Source organism: Lacerta agilis, chromosome 12 (genome assembly GCF_009819535.1).
Source record: "Lacerta agilis isolate rLacAgi1 chromosome 12, rLacAgi1.pri, whole genome shotgun sequence".
Classification (NCBI taxonomy): Eukaryota; Metazoa; Chordata; class Lepidosauria; order Squamata; family Lacertidae; genus Lacerta; species Lacerta agilis.
Genome location: NC_046323.1, coordinates 49,190,495 through 49,207,445, shown reverse-complemented (window position 1 = coordinate 49,207,445; position 16,951 = coordinate 49,190,495). Strand labels below are relative to the sequence as shown.

General features: G+C 44.3%; 1 protein-coding gene across 4 annotated transcripts in view; it reads left to right on the top strand.

Moving 5' to 3' along the window:
• CRHR2 (corticotropin releasing hormone receptor 2) overlaps positions 1-16,951 on the top strand; it is a 168,286-nt gene that overhangs the window by 88,858 nt on the left and 62,477 nt on the right. For all 4 annotated transcript variants that reach the window (XM_033165868.1, XM_033165870.1, XM_033165869.1 and 1 more), the window contains one exon: positions 15,448-15,533. In XM_033165868.1, coding sequence (XP_033021759.1) covers positions 15,448-15,533 — 86 coding nt within the window. The remainder of the gene's footprint in view (positions 1-15,447; positions 15,534-16,951) is intronic.

The window sequence follows — 16,951 nt, the reverse complement described above, 5'->3', positions numbered from 1 at the left end:
TAGGTTGTGACTGTGTGGAACCCAGTTCAGCTACGAATTGATTGATTGTGCGACTGCAGTGGATTGTCTATTGCTTTCATTTTATGGACCAATGGTCTCATTAGATAGTAAAAATCATGTTAAATTGCTGTTTTAGGGGTTGTTTTTAAAGGTCTGGAACGGATTAATCCATTGTGCATTACTTTCTATGGGAAAGCGTGCCTTGGTTTTTGGAACACTTTGGTTTTGGTATGGACTTCCAGAACGGATTAAGTTTGAGAACCGAGGTACCACTGTATTGCCACCTGGAGCATCAGAGAACATGTCTCCTCCATCTTCTGCAGGACAGCCCTTCAGATTATTGAAGACTACTTTTATGTCTTCTCCATAATCTTCTCCAGGCTAAGCATATCCAGCTCCTTCAACTGTTCCTCATATGGCTTGGTTTCCAGACCAGTCATCCTCCAGAGGTCATGTTCCACAGGACCCTGACTCTCCAAGGTCTCTGTGTCTTCCTCCAGTTACCCGAGATCCTGAAACCAAAGATGCTGAGACCTTTGTTGAGCAAAACATGTGCTTGACCAGTGAGCTAGGGCCCCTCCTCATAGGTAGCATCCAACAGTTCCCCAGGAGGAGTTTCTTCCAGGGGAGGCAAAGGAAGGAAGCCTTTGGTACAACCCTGTAAGTCCAGTCACACACACACCATGGCTTCTTTCATCACAGATCACTATTCTTGCTTTCCTGAAACATCAAAGCATTACCTACTTGGCTCCATCGGATGCCAGTTGATCATAACTAAAGCGGATATGTAATCAATTCTTCTAATAGTTCCTTGAATTCAGTTGCTGCCATTCTGATAGCCAATGCCAGCTTCTACAGTTTGCATCAGCTAAGCATGTTTACTCAGAAACAAATCTTACTGAGTTCAATGGTTTTTACTCCCAATGAAGTTTGCAGCCTTGTTATTTCAAAACCAGTTGTTTCCAGTATCTTTTTTTTATTTATCCTTCCAAACATATTTTTCAACTTGAGTACTGGAGCATTGATTGAAGTTCGTTCAGCCACAAAACTTTGCCTTCACTCACAAAGAAGTGTTCAAGGTTGAAGGGTCACCTGTAACACAGTTTTCTTTTTGTTGTGAACAGAGTACACAAAATATAAACAATCCACTAAAAATTGTGGTTAGGTCACAAGCTCACCTAGATTTTTATTCTGCAGTTGTGAAGATGTTTCAAATAGCAGAGTAGTTTCAGTTTTATACTGGTGTACAAGAAGAGATAAATTCTAATCTTGGAAGAAGAGGGCATTGCAATGTGATCTGCAATACTGTTTCTGCCTCTTTCAGATATGTAAATCTTCTCTTGATTCCTTTGTGGCTACGTATTTATAAGTTTGGACTTTGCCTGGCTTTCGATTTCTTTGTACTCTAGAATTCTCTGTTGTGATTGCACTTCCCGGACCACAAATCGTTTTTTTTTTTATCATTATTGCAACTTGTGCTGGGAGTATAATTGGCAGCTCTCTTGAAAAACAAACAAACCACAAAAACATAAATTTCATTATTCTGTGGAAAGTTTTGATATTTAGCACAGTAGACGTTCAGTTGTTTTTGTTTTATATTTTGGCATCTTGCTAACAGTGAGTTTCTCTTTTTCATTGGAAAAGCTCAAGAAAATGAAAAGTGTTTTTGATTCAATTCCTCTTTGCTTCTTTCTTTTTTTTTCTCTTTCTTTCAAGTTTGGACAAAAGTTTTGTTTTGTTATATCAAAGAGCCATGTAGTCATTCACACTTTCTTGATTTACTAATTACATCTGATTTCGTTAACCAAAATGGACCCCAACCAAGAAACTAAGCAAAGAGAGAGACTGGTGGATTGGTGCATTAATTCCATGCTATTGGCAGGAGCGGACCTTGGTAATAGGCTGTCGTGTGCGAGGCAAACATTTGACACCCCACAGCCCTTGCAGGGCTGGGTAAACAAGGTGTGTGCTTTGGGAAGGAGATGTGAGGCTCCGGCAGGGATAGATACAGTACGATCACATTACGTGCATTTAACTTGTGCTATTTCAACCTTGCGCGGTTGAAGGCCAGCTGTTTGGAATTGTGCGTGTTAAATGCAAGCAAGGCAGAGAGGATAGCTTAAAGGGCTTCCCAGTGTAGAAAGAGTTTTTGAGCTTTCTGACTTACGGGGGGGAACTGTGGCAAGGCCTGCTCAGTGCGCCAGTTCTGGGGTGCTATCATTGTGGGAATGTTCAGGGAGACAGGAGAGGATATATTGTTTATTAATATCCTTCCTAACTTGCACTAGCAAGTTCCTTTACTTAGCAGAGCTTCACATTTCCCTTTTAAATGCACAGCGGATAACTGGTTGCAGGCTTGTGTAAGCCTCTCACTATTAGGTTCCTGGTAAGTTCCCTTATATCTCTCTTAAAAGAAAAAAAAACACGCCACAATCTTTTGTAAAGTATATAAAAGAAGTTTACTCACATTCAGTTCACAGTTGGATCCCTGAAGGCAGAATTTGTTAAATGTGGATCTATCCCATATGGGGGGATCTATCCCCCATATGGGGATAATTCCAGTGTCCTCTGTTGGCTGGAAGCCAACAGAGCATCTCTAGCTCAAAAGCTGCTCCAACGATGGAAGAAGTCAAAGAGAGGGAGAGTGCTGCGTTCCTTGTCCTTTTGTTACCTGGACAGGTAAGGTCACACCCACCTCTAGTCACTTGCAAAGGAAGTATGTCCTAGCCAGGAGGAAACAGGAAGTTTTCGACTTGATGGACCAAACATTCTCCCACATGTCCACTCTAGGAAAAAAAGGAATGTTGTACTTGACTGCTACTTACCTGTCACATCCCACAGTCATGGTACCATCTGAGTTCCTGTGGTATCTCGTGTGAGCATCCCTAGGCTTCCAGAGTTTGTTAAAACTTGCTGAGAACTGTAACTCTGTGAGGCCAGAGTCCTTTGAGGGAAATAAGTTATTGTGTGTACACAGCATCAGAGAGAAGGGACCTCTCTCTGGTGCAAAAGCCTTACAGTTCTGCACTTTATTATTCATTAATGCCTCCCACTGAACCACACACATGGTGTGGATTACTATGCAACTGAACAATCTGAATTCCAGCAGCCCATCGTTTCTTCCCCTTCTTTCCTCTGCTTTCCAGCCACACTAAGTGAACATTCTTCAATTAGAGGCAGTCCCATAGTCCTACATGGGCAGAGCAATTTGATTTTTCAAAGGAAGCCAGGGATGCAGAATCTATAATATAACTTTCATCTTTAGAAAGAAAATTAGGCATGAACACTGCAGATAGGAATGTTGTTTCAGGGAGCTGTTGCATAAAGGATTTTATTTGTCCTCAAAGCGGATTCCTTCCCCCCCTTTTCTTGCTTGATGATTAATTTCTCTTTCCCTGCAAGAGATATTTTGCATTCCTAGGCTTTGTTGTGGCTCTGCACCCTCCTTGAGCGTCTTAACCTGGCCAGAATGCGTCCTTGAATTATGATGGCCTGGACGGAGAGGCGTGGACATCTAGGAACCTCTGTGTGGCTGGAATACCACTTACAAAACAAAAATAAGAGTTAAATAGGTTGTTATGCCCACCTTTGCCTCTTGCCACCACTGGTTGTGGGCCCCAGAAGCTTTCAGATGATGGAATGTGACCCTCATGTGGAAAGGAAAGCTTCCTAAGCCCTGCTTCATAGGAACATGTGGCCTATCCTCAAATGTTTGATCAGAACCCAACCTCAGAAAAGCTACTTGGTGTATTCCCAACAAAAATCTCCCAGATCAGGATATACATCTATTACGCAGACTGCAAGATCTTGTTTGATCAAGAGAAAAACCCATCTTCTTCTTCTTTGGCGATCACTCATAGCTGAGTAAGATTGTCTTCTATGAACAGGGAGTCCGTAAGTGACTGTGGAGGCCAATTCTTGATCCACACATCTTTCCACAGTGGGGATATAGGTTTCCAGGTGGGAATTGATCATGGCGAGGGTTTGCCAAACATACCTTCCTCTTAGCACATTTCACCCTTTTGTCGTGAGTTGAGCATCTTCAAAGCCCATGACACCTTTGGCAAAGGCTGTTCTCCAATTGGAGCTCTCGCAGGCAAGTGTTTCCCAATTGTTGGTGTTTATACTACATTTTTAAAGATTTGCCTTGAAACAGTCTTTAAACATCTTCGGTTGACCACCACCATTACGCTTTCCATTTTTAAGTCCGGAATAGAGTAGTTGCTTTGGAAGATGATAATCAGGCATCCACACAACATGACCAGTCCAACAAAGTTGATGTTGAAGAATCATTGCTTCAACACTGGTGATCTTTGCTTCTTCCAGCACACTGGCGTTAGTTTGCCTGCCTTCCCAAGTGATGTGTAAAACAATTCAGAGACACCGTTGATGGAATCTTTTGAGGAGTTGGAGATGGCATTTATATCAACATCCTCTAATGCTTTTTCTGACACTTTTTAGTTTCCCCCCTTCCAACGCCTGAGGCACGCTGAGGCAGCCCAACCAAGGCAGGAGACGATCACCAGAAGTTCACATCAAATGCCATGGTTTTGATCCAGGCCATGAGTTGGTTGTATGGATCTCCTACTGAAATAAGTGGGCCTTACTTATCTCATGTCATAACCAGCCTGTCCCACTGATTTCAGCGGGGACTAAATTCAACTAACTTTTTCTGGATCCAACCCAATATGAACAAATGGCTGCAGGTATGCATTGAGTTTCACACTCCACAGAATATATCTTGCGAACCCCCATGAGATCTTGTGATGACAGGAGGGATATAAATCTAATAAATAAAATAATAAAAAATAAAATATGGCAAGCCCTCTGGAGGGCATTGATCTGGTCTTCACAGGTGATGCATTCATAGGTATTTAAGAACCACAGTCGAGGCCAGCTATAGGTTTCTAGAAGCCCTCTGGTTGGTAAAAAACAAACAAATCCACAATATTTATTTATTGAAGTACTGTACATTATTAAATACACACACACACACACACACACACACACACACACACACACAAACAGTCCTCCAGTCTTGTTTTATCAGCTGCAAACTATCTTAAACCAACAAATCAGCTAGAACGGACCTGTGTAAAAAGGAAGGTTCTACAGCACAGAATTACAGCTGCCTGTCTCATCGCCAAGGAGATGGATTTCCATGGTGCTTGTGCAGCCATGTTGTCAAGGCCTTGTTGTCAGGATCCACTGACCGGTCTAGCAGCACCAGCAAGGTCTCATCAACTGAACGCAGGGACCAGGTGGGCATAACCAGGGTAAGGCAATATCTAAAGTGGCCTAGTCCCAATTTATTTAGGGTTTTGTAAAAGGTAAGATGAAAGAAGGGCCCTACTGGACCACCACAAAGGCCTGTCTAGTCCAGCGGCCTGTCCTCACATTGGCCAATGGGTTGGAACTCCACAAGTTGGAACCTGAATGGAACGGCACTGTCCCCACTTGCAATTCCTAGCAAGCGGTAGCCAGAGGCAACAATTCTGCTTCCGACAGTGGTAATAGAATATAGCCATCTTAACTAACAGCCGTGGGAAGCTTTATTTATTTATTGCACTTTACAGACCCTCCAAGTGCCCCTATTTTCCAGGGACACTCCCGGATTTACAGACGCCATCTTGGTTTCTGATTTGATCCCGGAATGTCCCACTTTTCCATAGGACGTCCCTCTTTTAATCGGAGAAATGTTGGAGGCTATGCATTTATAACCCCACCTTACCTCCAAGGTGGGTGTACAAGATTCTCCCCCCTCCCCATTTTATCCACACAACAGGCCTGTGAGGTAGGTTAGGCTGAGGGACAGTGACTAGCCCAAGGCCACCAGGTGTTCTTCACAGCCAAGTAGAGATTTGAACCCTGGTCTCCAAAGTCCTGGTCCAACATACCAACGATTGGGTTTGTCCAATCCTCTGCTAAAGCCATTCCAAGTTGGCGACTATCAATGCGTCTTCCAAAAGCGAATTCCATATTTTATCTGTGTGCTGGTGGACTACTTTCTCTTGTCTGTCCCGAATCTCTGAAGACATTGAACTCGGCAGCCGGCACAGTTCTTTCAACAAAGGTGTTCCTTGTTGACAGGAGTCTGCCCCACAGAGCAACCTAGCTCCGGCGTAAATATGTGCTGTGCAAAAAGTACTCGTAGTTTTCCCCGAGGTTAGGAAGCCAATCTGTCTCAAGTCCAGGCAATTTGCAATCACAACAACATCTTTCTACCAGTAGTTGCCTTGGGGTCAACCAACCACCTGCCCTTAAGCTGGCAAAGCACACTTTTAATTGCCGGCATTTGTTCCCGAGGCAAATGTTACCAGCTCTGCCAATCTGTCACTGCTGTCTTTACACAGGCTCGCTGTCATGCATGGTTGAAGGTAGATTACATTTTTCATCTTAATTGAGGCGGCTAGATATGTAACCCTTGTCAAAAAATAAAAATAATTGGCATGTACCCCACACCCTCGCCTCGCCCGATCATAATTAGATTATTCCTAAGTGGCTGAAATGCAAGATACGCTGAAGTCATTTTAAAGTACACAGTTCTGGATTTGCATCACTCTCTGAATGTATCCCTGAGACGGTGTTGAAATCAGCACTGACCATCTAGATGCACCCACAGACAATTTGGCCAGAGTTGCTCCATTTGTTGGCTTTCTATCTCTCGAGGGAATTTTGCTAGTGAGGATGGAGGGCAGGTGGCAAAAATTCACCTCCGACAACAGGGTCAATACACCACCCCAGAGCACCCACAATGCATGGTCTTCAATGCTGTGCAGATAAAATCACTCGCAGCCATTCCAAACCTGGGGTGCCACTTTGCTTGGAGGTGCTTAACTGGAAGCTCCTGAAACTTGAAGTGTTATGGGGGCCCGTTCACAACCAGCAATGGGTTTTGGATAACCACTGTTATCTTCTTCAATGGGCTTGTTCCACAACAGATCAGCACGCCTTGACATCTGTGCTACTGACTCTCAAACTTTGTTGAAATACAGTGGTACCTTGGTTCTCAAACTTAATCCATTCCAGAAGTCCGTTCCAAAACCAAAGCGTTCCAAAACCAAGGTGCACTTTCCCATAGAAAGCAATGCAAAATGCAAAATGGATGAATCCATTCCAGACTTTTAAAAACAACCCCTAAAACAGATCACTTGCCAGAATACTTACATGGACACCACTTTCATGCTTAGAAATAATTTGCTTCTTTACCTCTCTTGTTTTTTCTGTTAATGGTTCTCTTGGCTTTGCAGCTTTTATCCATTTCGGCATTCACACAATCAATCAATCAGTCAGTAGCTGAACTGGGTTCCACACAGTCACAAAAACAATACCAAAAGCCACACAAAAAACACAAAATAAATAGCAAAAACAGACAGACCTCAGCGTAGCTCCCAGAACAGAAGTGTGGCACTCAAAACAGAGCACGTTTGACTTCCAAAGAAAGTTCGCAAGCCGGAACACTTACTTCCATGTTTGCAGCGTTTGGGTTCCAAGTTATTCGAGAAGGAAGCTGTTCAAAAACCAAGGTACCACTGTATATACAACAAAAAACTGATCAATGTGAGTCATGCAACTCAAATTGGGTCTCCTAAATCTAAATTGTTCAATAAATGCAGACTGAAGTCACTTCTGGGGATCTTCTGGGATCCAGAGCCCTGAAGCTTAAGCATCATCAGTTTCATAGTAGATCTGCCCCACTGTCCGGAGACATTTGAGTGATGGGCGAATTCAGTCTTTGGGAACTCCAGTAGGAACTAATTGATGTAATGGGTGAATTGGAACTTAATGGTGCAATCCACAGACAGCGTTGGCAGAGCAGCAGAACCACCAGTGCATCTGCAGCCCAAACACTCGCGGCGGCTTTGATGGAGAGTGGGGAAGGAGGAAACTCAAGTCTGATCCTTGTGCCAGGTCCTTCCCCGCCCTGCTCTCAAAACATACCCATAGCAGGGTTTTCCACTGGGTTTCGCCAACAACAAACATATAGAGCCCTGGCTGGATCAGGCCAATGGCCCATCTAGTCCAGCATCCCATGGCTGGATGTGGAAGAGTGGTGGAAGTTGCCTGCCCAGGGATGACACAGGAGATGATTTGGACCCTGGATCACGGTGGTGGGACACTGGGGAGCAGTCTGGGGAAGGGACGACCTGAGAGGTGCTAGAAGCAGGGGAGGTGAGTGATTAAGGAGGGTCAGAAGAAGGAGGTCCTTCCAGGACAGGTTTAGAGGCTGAGAGTCGCAGTGTGAGCACAAACTCAGGTTGAGAGTTACAGGTAGGTAGCCGTGTTGGTCTGCCGTAGTCAAAGCAAAATTAAAAAAATTCCTTCCAGTAGCATCTTAGAGACCAGCTAAGTTTGTTCTTGGTATGAGCTTTCATGTGCATGCACACTTCTTCAGATACACTGAAACAGAAGTATCTGAAGAAGTGTGCATGTACATGAAAGCTCATACCAAGAACAAACTTAGTTGGTCTCTAAGGTGCTACTGGAAGGATTTTTTTTTTATCTGGTTGAGAGGATTCAGAGGTTGCCCCTGCTACCCAGCAGCAGGATAGCCCCAGTCCTGCTGGAGCTGCTTCCCCTCTGATTCCTTGATCAAGGAGATGCTCCCGAGGAATTGGCCAGGCAGGTTCAGAGGTGGAGTCCACCCTCTCAACGCAGCCTTCGTCTTCTTTGGAGCGATCCAGAGTGAGATGCTAGAAGGGGAAGGCAGGGCCAGTGCTCAGTTTCAGCAACATCTCCGCTGGATTAAGACCAACCAGTGGACTCTGCTGTGTTGTCCTTTTCTGTTAATAAAAAGCTAGCCTCATTCCGTGCCTCCTGTGCTTTCCTGCCCTGTGGATGACTTGGGCTAGCCTGACAGCCCCCTGACACGTGGTTACAGTGGCCAACCTGATGCCTGTAGGGAATCTGCAAGCACGAGCAGTGCCGAATTTTATGTAGAAGTTAAGCAAGCTATAGCTTAGGGCCCAACTCTCTTGGGGGCCCCCAAAAAATTAAAGTTAAAAAAAACACCACTGGATGTACATTTCCAAAATATAAGATAAAAAAGAAATAAAATAAAGCCTACAAACATCAACAGTGTTTTGTTTTGTGTTGTGTAGACTCCTATGACGTAAGTAGCTAGCCTGCTCTCTAAAATATCACTGGTTTGCTCATTTCTATACATAGGGTGCTTATATTCTGCATGTGCAAATGGCTTTAGATCCCTATTAGGTCCATAAATTACCCTATAGCATATATTCAACACAAAAAAACAGTGATAATTTGTTGTTGACAAAGGACAGCTGGACATATAAAGGGCCCCATTACCTTCAGTAGCTTAGGGCCTCATCAAGCCTAAATCTGGCCCTGAGTACGACTCCAGCACAAGAACACTCTCACCATCTTTTTATTTCCAGCAAATGGTAGTCTGTTTGCTTTCTGTCTCTGGGGGAATTTTGCTAGCTTAAGATAAGGATGGGTGGCAAGAATTCAGCGTAGACAGCATTTGACACTCGCCTGCATGAGGGTCCTGTGGTGCTTGAGTCCTGCTTACAAGCTCTCAACAAACATCTGGTCGGCCGCTGTGAATACAAGACCCCTGACTGCTAAGTCCAGTCACGGACGACTCTGGAGTTGCGCGCTCATCTTGCTCTATAGGCCGAGGGAGCCAGCGTTTGTCCGCAGACAGCTTCTGGGTCATGTGGCCAGCATGACTAAGCCGCTTCTGGCGAACCAGAGCAGCGCACGGAAACGCCATTTACCTTCCCGCCAGAGCGGTACCTATTTATCTACTTGCACTTGACCTGCTTTCGAACTGCTAGGTTGGCAGGAGCAGGGACCGGGCAACAGGAGCTCACCCCCTCGCGGGGATTCGAACCACCGACCTTCCGATGAGCAAGCCCTAGGCTCTGTGGTTTAGACCACAGCGCCACCCGCGTCCTAAATGGACTGTCGCCCTGTTGTTTCTGGACACGCAAGGATGGCAGGTTTTTGAAATGATGCGGAAACTTGCCTGACCCGCTTGGCCAGAGGCAGAAGTGGGAAATTGCAAACGACGATCTCTGTCTTTCTTGAACCGCCTTCATCGCTCTGAGAAAAATGTGAGTGCTATCTGTCTCTAGCTCAAGAAGGTTCCTCTCCTCTGAATTTAGGCTCATCACCATAAAATGAGATTGCAGAGGCTGAGGCTTCACCATGAATATATTCATCAGCTAGAAAATGCTTGATCCCCATCCCCCACCCCCCACCCCGGCTTGGAAAATAATTTGAGCGAGTTGGATTGTAAGATTTTAAAAAAAAAAATCTCTAGATAAAAACATGAAACCTATCACTAGGAGGTGTTTTAAATAATGGTGGCAACTGACTTGATTCAATTTTTTTAACCTAGCAATTATCATAATTGTGTGTGTGTGTGTGTACGTACTTTAATTCCCACTGGGCTTTACTTTGAGGTTCCCAATCTATTCCTGGTGCCAGAATATGATTCAGTATGAACTCCTGTCAAAACTATCTTTTACAACTGTCAGCAAACAAATCTAATATTCCAGAAAGCAATTTTAACGCAGTGCTTCTGACTGTGTTCAGCTGAAGAAAATGAATTTTCGGCTAAACCCTATCTCGACAAAATCCTCCATTTAATCGCTTGGGAGCAGGGCTGGAGGCTGGGAAATGCCAGGCGTCATTCAGATATTAAGTGCAGAAAGGGCGTGTACAGAATCACAAGGCAAAGAAAGTCACCCAGAATTATAGACACACACACACACACACACACACACACCCGAAAAAAATCAATTCGGTCCAAAAGCATCTGAAAAACATTTACTGTTTTTGCCGGCAATGCTGTGTGAATTTTGTTTTTATATTGTCGCAATATCTATCGTCCCTTGATTGATAATAGCAGAAAGCGTACCCTCCAACATTTCTATGATGAAAAGAAGGATGTCCTTTTCCATAATAATAATAATAATAATAATAATAATAATAATAATAATTTTATTTTTGCAGCCTTTAGAAGACACCTGAAGGCAGCCCTGTATAGGGAAGATATTTAATGTTTAATGTTTTATTATGTTTTTATGTGTGCTGGAAGCCACACAGAGTGGCTGGGGCAACCCAATCAGATGGGCGGAGTATTATTATTATTATTATTATTATTATTATTATTATTATTGAATTGCTGTTGTTTAGTCGTTTAGTCATGTCTGACTCTTCGTGACCCCATGGACCAGAGCACGCCAGGCTCTGTTATTGAACATGATGCCCCTATTTTCATTGGAGAAATGTTGGGTTCTATGATTGCAGAAGGTTGGACTATGAAGGGTGAGCATAGTTAGCACACAATGCTGGACTAGATGGGTCTTTGGCCTGATCCTGCAGAGCTTTTCTTATGTGCTTATGAAGTCTACGCACATAAAAAGCACATTATCATCACCATCATCATCATCATCATCATCATTACTTAAAGCAATCCATGCCTCCTAGCTTCTCCTTTTTTATGTCCATGGAGTTTTCTTGGCAAAATACTGGAGTGGTTTGCCAGTTCCTTCTCCAGTTGAGTCTATATACCATACCAATAAATACCATAAAAACAGCATGGCACCAGCCCTTTCCTTAAAAGCAGCCTGTTCCCAAAAGCCTGTTGGAACAAAAAGTGGGAAGTCAGCCTAGCTTCTCTAGGGAGGGAGTTCCAAAGTCTGGGAGCCACCACCAAGAAGACCCTGTCCCATGTTCCTACCAAGCCTGCCTGTGAGCGTGGTAGGACCAAGAGAAGGGCCTCCCACTAAGATCTCAAAACCCAGGCATGTTCATATGAGGGAAGGCCATTGTTCAAATAGCTTGGACCTAAGCCGCCTCAGTAAGGAGGTGTGGACCAGGTGACTTCACTTTGGAAATGGCGCTTGCGAACTCCCTCCCCACCCCTCAGTTGGAGTTGGGAGGAAGGGCAAAAAAGGGGGGCCTATTAATAAGCTCAGTAGCAATACCTGTTTGGCCCCTGCCCAACTGTTCATGAGCTGAAATTCTTCCCTCCCCGAGACTGCAAGACCCTGGACCTTGCAAGGGTTAGACTAGAGGACTCTGGGGGTCCCTTCCAACTCTACGATTCTATGCTTCTGTGATTGTTGACACGTTGCATCATGTTTGCAACTGTGACCACTTCTGCGCTAGCAGCTTCTGTGCCGTTAAGCAGTCGTCCAAGCCTGAATTCCGATTCCTGTGGGTGATCTGATATTCCCAACGGGAGGAGGTCGACAAGGGAATTGGCAATCAATTTAGCTGAAAGGCTCTTGATACTATTAGTTTGCTTTCAGAGAAATCAGTCAGGGGGAAACTTCAATATATCAGTGGGCGGAAGAAAACAATAAACTCCCAGCCCCTTGCTTTCATTATCCAAATGACCGCAGTTATTCAGTACAGCTTGTTCAAAGGCAAAGGCAGATCAATGTTTGAAAGGAAGATTTTCAGTTTTATTTTTTAATAATGGCACAACTCTGTCGGGAGCAGGAGAGTGTGTTCTGATTTATGGTGAGTTCGCTAAACAGAACTTTACGTTTCTCCTCCTCTCTCCTTTTTTAACCCCTGTAAACAGATCTTAACTCAAAGGGTCTGTTCTATTTTTTTTATCACACTTTTATTTATTTTCACACAATTTAACAAGTTCAATTCAGTTTCCATACAATATCTCCTTGGCATTTAACTTCCCATCCTTACTTCTATAGTGTTTCTGTTCAAATCCTTTAATCGACTGCCTAAAATGCAGTACTTATTTCTATAGCATAGATACTACATTACATTCCTTTATGATCTCAATCTCAATGCCTATGCTTCCAGTCCTGCCTGAAATTTCATTTGACTATAGTATTTGTTGGAACTTCTTCTTCTTTCCGTTCTAGACCTCTCCTCCCTCCTTCAGTTTCGCCACAACATTTGCAGACCACTAAGTTTGAAAGGAGGGACGCGGGTGGCGCTGTGGGTTAAACCACAGAGCCTAGGGCTCGCTGATCAGAAGGTTGGCAGTTCAAATCCCCGCGACGGTGTGAGCTCCCGTTGCTCGGTCCCTGCTCCTGCCCACCTATCAGTTTGAAAGCATGTCAAAGTGCAAGTAGATAAATAGGTACCACTCCGGCGGGAAGGTAAACGGCTGCTCTGGTTCTCCAGAAGAGGCTTAGTCATGCTGGCCACATGACCCGGAAGCTGTATGCCAGATCCCTTGGCCAATAAAGCGTGATGAGCGCCGCAACCTCAGAGTCGGACACAACTAGACCTAATGGTCAGGGGTCCCTTTACCTTTACCTTTAAGTTTGAAAGAGGCATTGTGGCTATTCTGGGGATGAGAGGACCTTTCTCTGAGGGGCATTCTTGGAAAAATAAGGGGCAGCCACTAGCCAATCAGAGCAAAAAGCCCAGCTCCTTGGCGCTGGTCCGTATGTGCAGAACTCTCACCTCATTGATAGACACTTCCCTCCCATAGATTCGCTCTGAACCTTTGATAATATGGAAGTACAGTGGACCCTCCAGATACAAACTTAATTCATTGTACCCTGAAAAGTCCGCATCTAGAGGCACTGCTGCCGCATTCGCAACCCAGAAGTTATGTTACCTGAAGGTAATGTAACTTTCAGGTTGCGAATGCAGCAACCCCGGAAGTGTATACTTCTGGGTATCGCGGCGTGCGTGCTACGCTACCTGAAGGTAATGTAACTCAGGGGTTCCCTGTATAATGGTACCTTGGTTCCCAAACAGCTTAGTTGTCGAACAAATCAGCTCCTGGATGCAGCAAACCTGGAAATAATTGTTCCAGTTTGCAAACGTTTTTCGGAAACCAAACACCCGGCATGGCTTCCGCAGCTTTCGATTGAGTACAGGAAGCTCCTGCAGCCAATCACAAGCCACGCCTTGGTTTTCGAACGGTTTCATGAATCAAACAGACTCCCGGAACAGATTTAGTTTGAGAACCAAGATACCACTGTACACCTGGGCTTGGTTGTCGAACGACAGAACAGCGTTGTATCATTTTTTCCTGTTTTTCTTAAAATCCTTTTATTTATTACAAAAAGGAACATCTCCTTCAATAGCATGTGCTCGGCCTCATCTACATTAGCTTCCAAACAGAAAGCCCAGATATTATTCTCTACTTTCAGCTTCAGCCGTTTTACATTATCGCCCGTTTCAAGGCATATCTTCTTACCACCCAGTTACAGGTGGGTAGCCGTGTTGGTCTGCCATAGTCAAAACAAAATCGAAAGTTCTTTCTAGTAGCACCTTAGAGACCAACTGGTATCTGAAGAAGTGTGCATGCACACGAAAGCTCATACCAGGAACAAACTCAGTTGGTCTCTAAGGTGCTACTAGAAAGAACTTTCGATTTTGTTCTTACCACCCAGACTGATTTCACGCAAGTGTTATGCTGAGCTATGGAATGGTGTTTCGGCCGCTGGTTTGAGGCGCTCTTAATTTTTGTTTATAGAATCATAGAAGGGTGGAGCTGGGATGGATCCGAGCGGTCATGTAATCCAACCCCCTGCAATGCAGGAATCTCAACTAGATCGTAAATGGCAGGTCGCCAACCAATCGCTGCTTAAATGCATCCAAGGATGTACGGGCACAGGGGGAGAGGGTTAATCCTTCCTTCCCCCAGCTGCACCCCCCAAAAAAAAATTGTTTTGGGAAAGTCTACCTATTGGCTGGAACAGAAGGCTTTTGTCAAGCCTAATTGCTGAGCTGGTGAGGGGTAGAGAAGAAGAGACCCTTAGAAATCTCTTTTCAACTGCAGACAGTCTCTGCAGCTACTATGGGAAGAGAGAAAGAAAAGTGGGTGTGTATTTTGCAACTGGCAGTTTTCCACCCCCGAGGTGAATTATTCGGGGAGGCCTTTGCCCTGAAAAGTAGCATATGGATATTGTACATAACTTAATAAATTCATTTGCTGCCTTACCTGCCTGAACAGGTGGGGGAGATTTCCCCCTTTTAATACTACTACTAATAACAATGGATGGGAAGTGGGTGGCGCTGGGGTCTAAACCACTGAGCCTCTTGGGCTAGCCGATCAGAAGGTCAGCGGTTTGAATCCCCACGACGGGGTGAGCTCCCGTTGCTCTGTCCCAGCTCCTGGCAACCTAGCAATTGCTAGTGCAAGTAGATAAATAGGTACCACTGCAGCGGGAAGGTAAACGGCATTTCTGTGCACTCTGGTTTCCATCAAGGCGTCCTGTTGTGCCAGAAGTGGTTTAGTCCTGCTGGCCAAATGACCTGAAAAGAGCTATCTGCGGACAAACGCTGGCTCCCTCAGCCTGAAAGCAAGATGAGCGCCGCAACCCCAGAGTCGCCTTGGACTGGACTTAACCGTCCAGGGGTCCTTTACCTTTACCTTTTACTACTAACTACTACTAATAATGATGATGTCATTGTTTGTTGTTGAAAACTAATTACTTTCCTTAATCTGATTTCGTTTCTGGTTCTTCCTGTCAGGAAATGTTTACCGAGAATGCATGGGGAACGGGACTTGGGCCTCCAAGGCTAACTACTCCCAGTGCGAGCCGATTCTGGTTGAAGAGGTCTGTATCTCCCTGAGCTTTCAGCATTCTTGTTGCATGAAGTTTGTCAGTTTTTGAAACTGTCCCCTCCAACCCAAAGACTTGGGTCCCTCCTTCGCAACGCCTCAGGGGCAATTTCATGCCTTGGGAACACTGGTGGTCTCCACTCTGATGCCCGTTTCACACACGAGGCATGCTTCTCTTCCTTGCAAGTACAATAACCACTCCTGCTCACAGCATGGAACACACTGGCATCTCTTTTTTTTTTTTTATAAGAATTTATTGGCATTTTTCTATAACAAACATATACCCACACCCACACCTACAATAAACAAATGCAAAACAAATAAAACAAATACAAACAATGTCAAGCTTTCTTATTGCATCTTTCTAGGAAAAAAAATTTCTAATTCCATATCTTGACTTTTGACTTCCCCTGCCTTTTCACCTTCGAGTTTGTATCCTTAGTCTATTTTATAACCATTTCTCCTACAAAAAACATTAACTACAATTGTATAATTACCTTCAATTATATCTTCAACAATTGCTAAAAATGCATCATCATAATAATACCTCACCATTTAATCTTCTAGATCCATAAACTTAATCCACTTAAATTCACTTTGCTTATACTCCACCTCATAAATCTTCTCAGATCATTCACATCTAATCTATCTCTTCTATCCTTAAGGTTGCTGCTAGTAACATAAACACTTGAAATATCTCCTTTCATGTTCCAATAAGAAATATAACAAAAAATTGTTGACAGTATTCACCCTCCGATTTCAATTTACCATTTCAGGCTGCTTAAAGTTTTACTTAATGCTTCACCCCACACCCCCTCTGTCCATTATTCTTCTCCTAATGGCATCAGCACTGAACTTCCATATCTCTTCCCTCTCCAAGCGTCCACAGATCCAGGCACAGTCCAAACCTCTCCTTGCCGCGAGTTCAGAGGTGTCCATCTCATCATCTCTCAGCTTCTTCGGTTCTTTGTAACATTCCTTTTCTTCTTGTAAATACCTTAATTCTCTGTCCCTGGCCCCCGAGCTCACACCTCGGGGACTGGATATACGAAATCTTAACGTCGCCTTGGGGCTGCCACCCCCAAAAAGCGAATTTCTTCTCCGAAGTAGCTCATTCATTTCACTCCATCTTTGCATCCATCCTCTCAGCTCTTTGGCAAGGCTTTCTTCCAAAGTATCAAAAGTTTTGTAAGCCTCCTCTGTGGGCAATTGGTTCCATTTCAGACCCCCACACAAGACTTTGACTTTTCTATAAAGCAGTTCCACCTTCAAGGCAGTGAGTCTCTGTTTGTCCGTTAGTCCAGAGTTCAGTGCCAGTTCAAGGACGAAACCCAGCATACTGGCAGAGGAGGAGGAAACGGGTGTCATATTTCTACTCCTCTCTTTGTTCGTCGCCATTTTCCTGAACTGGAG